This window comes from Apteryx rowi, unplaced genomic scaffold (genome assembly GCF_003343035.1).
Source record: "Apteryx rowi isolate R43461 unplaced genomic scaffold, aptRow1 scaffold_47, whole genome shotgun sequence".
Taxonomy (NCBI): Eukaryota; Metazoa; Chordata; class Aves; order Apterygiformes; family Apterygidae; genus Apteryx; species Apteryx rowi.
The window spans coordinates 2,367,095-2,374,500 of record NW_020450727.1 but is presented as its reverse complement, the minus strand read 5'-3'; the positions used below and the strand labels follow the sequence as shown (position 1 = coordinate 2,374,500).

Here is a 7,406-nt window from a genome sequence, read left to right as displayed (position 1 = left end):
CCTGGGTGGCCCAGAGCACTCCAGAGCAGGGGCTGAAATTAGAAGAAAATCCCTGATTTAGGAACCTGAAAGAGGGGACTTGATAGTCATGGGGAGATGCAATAGGGAGACAAAGTTTCCTGGCATGAGGCTGGTGGGACCTGCCTCTCCAGTGCCTGCTGATGGTCACACCAGAGCTGTGGGCCTGGCCTGGAGATAGCAGCAAGATGCAAAGAGGGAGAACCCAACCCAAAAAGCCTGCACTGTGAAACCCAGCAAGGAAAAGCAGGTGGCAGATAAGAACATGTCAAGGAAAAACACAAACCAGAAGCTCCCAAGGAATTTTGGAAAGGAAATGGGGAATTAACTGCAGAAAAGGCAGGGGGGACAGGGGGGAAGGCAGGAAATGCACAGCAGTTTACGGCTCTCGACAAAATAGTCTTGTCTGTGCCCTGCCACCTCACCAGCCACTCGCCATCTCTGCTCTCTACGGAGGGGAGACCCAAGAGAGACGGCTGAGAGCGGCTCCCAGCTGCACTGGCATGCTGGGAATGGGCAGGCAGCTGGTGCCGGCTCCCCAGTTGCTGARGAGGAATTCCAGGGGAACTGGGGAAAAAAGTGAAAACGAGCAGCTAGCAAGAAAACATTTTGCCCACTTTGTTGGATAGGGAGATGGGGCTGCAGGTCTTGTCTCACTGTGGGTGGGAGGGGGGCAGCAAGGCCAAGGCTGGCAGGCGCCAGGAACACCCCGAGGTCCCTCCGAGCAGCCTGGCTTCGACAGTGCGGCATTTGGGTGCCCACCCACAGCCTCGCTACTATTTCTGGGGGCCAGAAACCTTCCCCTCTCCTCCCCCTTTTTTTTCCCCCCCTCTTGCCTTAGCCTCCCAGCCCAAGCCCCATGGCATGGGGTACCCTTGCAAGCAGCCCCCTCCACCCGCTCCACGCCCTGAAGCTATTTTAGAGAAAGGCAGGAGGTATTTTTAGTGCTCTCAGCTCCCAAGAGAAGCTCTGAGCCTCTGAGCTGCAGCAGCACTGGCGCCAGGGAAACTGCCGCTGCTCTGGCTGATATTTCTTGTATAATTAAACTCAATCCATCCCGGGGGCCGGGTCTTGGCCACCAACTCAGCAAGGAGGGAAAGGAGCAGAGCCAGAGAGCTGGGGGCTGAGGACTCTGACAGATGCTGGGAATTGCTCCGTGAGCAGTGGAAAAAGCAGGGCTGAAGCTTCTGGGGGAGCTGTTTTGTTTTGCTGGGCACCGGGAAGCGGGACAGCTCTGAAGAGCGCTAAGAGTGGGATTGAACGGGAGCAGCGCTCCAGCAAAGACGAAAGACCCCGTGTCGCCATCAGCCCCATCCCGCTCCCYGGCAGGGGGAAAGATGGACTCCAAGGAGGTGTCCAGGGCTGGGCAGGTGGCACTGCTCAGACCTCAGGGCCAGAGAGAGAAAAGGGATGGGGACAGCCACGGTCCCCAGCTCTGCAGGAAGGGGTTCGCCTGGGGGCATCGTCCACTCATGCCCCTTCAGTGCGTAAAGGCAAACTGGGACTGAGCAGCAGGATTTGAAGAGCTCCTGGTCCTTGCAAGGGGCACAGCAAGGAGGAGAGGTCCCCTGCCTGCCAAACGAAGGACAAAACCAGAGCTGGAGCCCTATAGGAAGTTGCTGGGCTCTTCTGTTAACAGCCATCTGGTGAACACAAGCTGCGGTCCCAGGCTGACAACAAGCCGAGCAACCCCTCCTTCTTCCCACGCCCACCCCACGCGTCTGTCCTGGGGCCCCGAATCCGCTGTCGAGGAAAAGACAGCCCGGAGAAAACGCGGCACCCGGCAGATTTTTCCCTGTGCAAAAAGAATAGAGCATTTATTCCTGCACTCCCTTAAATTTCAAGATACAATTCCAGTGATCCAGACACCAAGCTGGCATTCCAAGCAACAGTATATTTTATATAACTGATTTTTGTTTTTACCACTTTATAAAGCCATACAATGAACTGCAAAGAATCAGACATCTGTACAAAGGGGAAGATGAAAGCAGAGTCACATTCGCACATGGACATGGTGTGACCGAAGTCATCTTTACACACGCAACCACATTATTGGGCACAAAGATACAAAATATAACGTATTTTTCCATCTATATAAATACACAGAAATGGGAAAGTCTAAAAGTTTTAAACTGTTCATTAACACTGATTAGCAAATAAATCTGTAACGTTCCCAAAGTAACAAAGACAAAAACAAAAATAACACGCGTAACACGGCAGCACAGGATCCACCAACAGAAACATCGGGTTGCTTCCTTTTCCTTTTTTTTTTTTTTTTCCTTTTTAAGGAAAAAAAAATAGCAACCCCAAACCAACCTCACAATTTGCAAAACAAACGAACGAAATCAAACAAGCCCCTGCGGGCTCCTTTGCTGTCTGATCTTCCTGCCTGCTCCAATGGGAAGGTTTTGCTTTTTGTTGCTGCTGCTGCTGTCTGGGTTTTTGAGGCAACTGGTTCCTTTCCCCGCCCGACCTGCTGGGTGGGAATTTGCTCAGCCCCAGCGCACTTTGCCCTTTGGTTCAGTCTTTCAAACTTGATGAAAAAATCAATGCTGGGAGGCTGGGCTGAGCAGGCACGTGGCCCTGGGCTGGCAGAGGGGGCTGAGGCCAGCCCGGTGCCCCCTGTGCTCCAGGGTGGGAGATCCAGGCGGCAACTGCTGCATCCAGAGCAACCCTGAACTTGCATGATTTGGCTGCTTAAATAAATGGGGAACGAGTCCCCCTCTCCACACCGGGCACAGGGGACTTTTGCCCACGGGAAAGACCGTGAGAATCTGGGACCCCCTTTGGTCCACCGCACAMCCCTTCAGCATGCAATGACACGGATGCTCCCCCAAAATTGTTTCCAGGGGAGGCAGGTGCCGCGAACAGGCACCCCATGTTTCACATGCCATGGGGAGGGCCAGGCACCACCCGCCTCGCGGTCCTCAGCCAGCGGGATCCCCCACCCCCGGGTCAGCTCTGCGACGGATCGCCCACTTTTTTGGGACACACAGCAAATGAACCTCCATCGGGAGTGTTTCTGGCAGCAAAATCGACAGCAAAGGGAGGAGGGGTGGTAAAGGGGTTCTCCAAAGAACAAACCAACACAAAAAGAGCACATACAATAAATTTACACACGCAAAAAAAATATATATATATGGGGGGGAAAAGTGCGTTTTTAAGGATATCTTTGGCAAGAATATATGCAGTTCTTTGTGCATGAATGAGGGATGTGTCTGTGTGTGTGAGAGAGAGATAACATCCGGCTGCTGAAAACGGCAGTGTGATTACAACGAAACATATGCTGGGCTTAACTCGCACAAGCTCGAATCTCAAATACCATGACTGCATTTAAAACCAAAGAAAAAMCAAAGAATCTTTTCTGTCCCTTTCGTAAAGAAAAATATCAACATGGTACTAGGTCCCCGCCGGCCCCGGTTGGCACAGGGACCTGGGTGACCCCTCAACACCAGCTGACGGTCTCTTCCAGGGAATTGGGGACAGAAAGAGCAGTTACACATGATAATGTAACTTAAAAAAAGGAGATAAAAGAAGAAAAGTGCCTTTAAAGGTAGCTGACAAACACCTGGCTATGCCACTGGAAGGTGATTAGCTCTGTGTTAAAAATATATATATAATCGTCAGACGATTTWATTAGTATTCGAGATTTGGACACGGTCTAAATCTCTGTCTTCAGCTAGTGAGTTAGTATTTAAGCCGTGAGCAGGTCACAGCTCAAAGCAGGCATGATGTTATCGGCAGGTATCTGCTGTGGTCGGTTTATACGTGACATCTCTGGGGTGCTTTAATCTGCTTCATTTTATGGGGAGAAAAAGATGAATAGGAGTTTCAAGCACCAGTTTCCGAGGCAGCAGATTAAAATAAAATTACATTATTATCATCTCTTTTCTTTCTTAGTGGTGAGAAAATGAAGTCTGAAAAATAGAGACTTTCAAAAATATATATTTATATATCTATAGACACAGTGTTTCTCTAATTGGTTAAAGGCAGGGTGAGGAGATTACGGGTGAGATTTCTTTTTTCATCTTGCTTGAATTTCGCAGAAGGAGGGAATCGCTTTTGAAACGTCAAAATTAAAAGATCCTCACATCCATGCAGACGGGGAGCAGCGGCGGGGGGGGGGAAGCCCCCCCGACACCCCCCCATCCTGCTGCAGTCTCGCAACCAACTCCCCGCTCCATATCCAATGCTTTATAACAAGTCTCCAGCAACGAAAGCCCCCTCTGCGCGCTCACGCCGCTCGCTCGCTCGCTCGCTCTCTCGCACACGCACATGCACACGCACACGCTCGCRGTCACACGCATGCCCGCCCGCTGCGCTCGCCACTCGCATGCTCTGCAGCTCCCAGCAGTAGCAGGTCAGGGGGAGCCGAAAGGGGAAAGGGGGGGACTCAGAGGGCCCCACGCCCAGGAAGGGCCGACGTCGCCCTCTTCGACTCAAGAGCCGCGGCTTTGCCCTGGTAGCATTTTCCCTGCTCTTGATTTTCTCATAACGTGCAGGTGTTCCCCCAGGGCAGGGAGAGGAGGGGAGGCGGATATAATGGGGGAGATATGATGCGCAGAAAGCAATATGGCAGAAATAAATATTTTTTGGAGTGTAAATTTAACCTTTCTTCCTCCTTAAAATTTCATTAGCTTACAATATTTTATCAGTATAGCTCATATATATATTATAGCTATCAAGGCAGGGGCGGTCTGAGGGAGGCGAGCTCTCTGGGGGGCTCTGCAGGGCTGTAGCACTGTTTCAAATTTTTGCCCCCAACAGCCTATCATCTGGGCCACTTTGCACTGAAGATTTCTTGGTTTTGGCATTTGCCTGGCACCTGCCCCCATGCAGAGCACGTCTGTTAGGTCGCTGCATCCGCACCCCTGCCGCAACACCCCAGGAGGTTGGGATACCGGCGGCATGGCTGTCCCCCTCTGGCTCGGGGGGCTTCTAAGTGGAGGATGTTCATAGCAGGGGGCTCAGCCCTTGTTTTCAATAACCCAGCGGCTCCATCCAGACTATTCCTCCTGCCCCTGGACCTGCACGTGTGACCAGGGCACTCTGTGCCCCCTGTGTCCCCACTTCCAGCCAGACCCCACAGGGCAGCACAACGGGCTGGGGACCTCCACCTGCTCCCCCACTGCCAGACCCGGCTGCTCTGCTCACCCTTCACCCCCTCTCGCCCCGCACGAACCTCCTGAAGCGAAGGGAAAAGCCGACGGCACCTAAATCGCTGCAAAACGACAGTACTTTCGGAGATGCAAGCCTCCAGCAGGCCAACTACGGGGGGGATGCACAGGCCGAGCGGGCTGCCTGTCGGAGGACCTGTTACCTCCCCACCAAGCCAAATCTGCCCAGTGACTGCAGGTCCTTTTTTTTTTTCCTTAATTTTCTTCCTTTTTTTTTTTTAACGTGGCCTCCAAAATAAAATGTAAAAAGCGCCTCAGTTACTTGTAGTCATTCGCCTTTCGTGCAACTGAACGTCCATGCAATTTAAAAACTGTTTGCACATCTCTGAAGAGAGAGATAGGGCTAGCCACGGGTCCATTGCTTTGCACAGAAAACCCACCTGTGCCAGCATCCACTATTATTATTATTATTATTATTATTATTACAATATTTTTCTTTCCTTTTCTTTTTGTTAAGAGAACAATGTGACAGGCCGCAGGAGAAAACTGCCAAAGAGGACTAGTGACAGGAGGGAAAAAGGGAAGGCAGGACAGGAGGTGACTCTAGATCAACCCAGAAAGTTCCCGGTGTGCATTTGCCTTCTCCCAGGCGCAGAGCGGCCAGAGCCCCCGGACAYGATGCCGCATGCGGCAGGCACGTGGCTGAGCACAAGCACGCCTGGGGAGGTGTGTGGAAATGCTGCAATTCCCCCTCTCCGGGTGGACTCATACCGCTCACCTGTGACCAGTCCTGGACTCTGACCAGGCTCTGGGCCAGCAATCARCCCAAGGCCAAACTCCCAGGGAACGGGAGGATTCGAGACCAAGCCCTCATGTGCCCCAGCAAGTCACCAGGCAGCGAGCAGGTTTGGGGAGAAGCACAGGGGCCCGCAAGGACCCTCTGCTGCAGCCAGGCAAGGAAAGGTTTCCACAGGCATCTCCTCCGTTGTTCTGCAGACCTGGCTTACGTGCCGGCAGGGTTTTATTTCCTATGGGTTGTTTCAAACACACAACAGATGTTTGCAAACAGAGCTGTTGGGATGGAGTTTCTCTTGCGGGTTTTGCTGGTGGCTTCTTTTTTCCAGATGTCACATGTCAGTCATAATCCCATGTTCAGTCCAGAGCGAACATCACCGCTTGGTCCAGCCTCAGGACCGCAATGCCAAAAGCTGAGAATGCACCTCTYGCTGCCGGCTTTGATTTGGTCACCTTCCCTGCGATGGGACATGCATCCACGTCCTTCCCCCTTGGGCGCCTCTGTGGCTCTGTTACATAGGTGCGTGGTTTTGATTCCTCTATGTGTGTGTTTGGCTTGTGTTGAGTTCTTAGGGGTTTTGTTGGGTTTTTTTGTTGTTTGCTGTTTTCCTCCAAAATTCCAACCCTTTCTCCCCCCCGATTCACTTCCCTCTCCCACAATGCACTTCCTTGCACTCCTTCTCGGATCAGCTCCAAGTCCTTCTCCAAAATTCAAGAATCACCCGCAAGTGCCGGCTCATCTTTTCTGGCCGGAGCCGAGCATGACCCTGGAGACAAAGTTGACGATGGCTGCAGCTGGCTGGTCCGGATCCAGCTCGGCGAAGAGGTGGCAAACGTTGTCTGTGGTGCTCCCTTGCTTCCTGGCCACRAAGCCAAAGAGCCTGGGTGGGAGAAGGTGAGAGGCTCAGAGAGGTCCCCGGCAACAAATCGGGGGAGGCGCAGCGACTGATGCAAGCAATACAGGGAACTCTGATCCCTGGTGGGGAGCCTGGGGCTCCCCAGGCAGCTGTCTGCAAGCCTTTCTGCCCCAGGGCTCTGCCCAAAACCCTTTCTGAGGGGTATCTCGTGGGCTGCCAGCTCTGCTCACTCAAGGGGCAATACCAGACTCTTCCTGTAYGGGCCAGTCCAGCTTCACCCTCTCAACTTCCATCCCGCATGACACCATGTGAGACATCTTGACAACCAGCCTACATGAAGACCAGCCTACCCTTCCCTTTGCTGCCTTTTCTCTGAGGCCCAGCACTGCATTTCCCTTCCAGCATCTCTCCACCAAACCTTCCTGGCTCCTTTGCTCTGACCATTCCCGTCACCCTCCCCCAGGCTGTCCCCAAGAAGAGACCTTCTAAATGATCACAGCACTGCCTCCCTTTGGGTGAAACCACAGAGGTGTGACTGGCCAGCCATTGGGGTAGGCACTGGGGAGATCCTCTAACACTGGAAAGGCCATGCAGGGACATGGGGAGAGCAGACCCATGT

General features: G+C 52.7%; 1 protein-coding gene across 5 annotated transcripts in view; it reads right to left on the bottom strand.

The window, feature by feature from the left end:
- Positions 1-1,897: 1,897 nt before the first annotated feature.
- TNS1 (tensin 1) overlaps positions 1,898-7,406 on the bottom strand; it is a 53,238-nt gene continuing 47,729 nt past the window's right edge. For all 5 annotated transcript variants that reach the window (XM_026078044.1, XM_026078041.1, XM_026078042.1 and 2 more), the window contains one exon: positions 1,898-6,811. In XM_026078044.1, the coding sequence (XP_025933829.1) occupies positions 6,667-6,811 (145 nt within the window). In that variant the 3' untranslated portion in view covers positions 1,898-6,666. The remainder of the gene's footprint in view (positions 6,812-7,406) is intronic.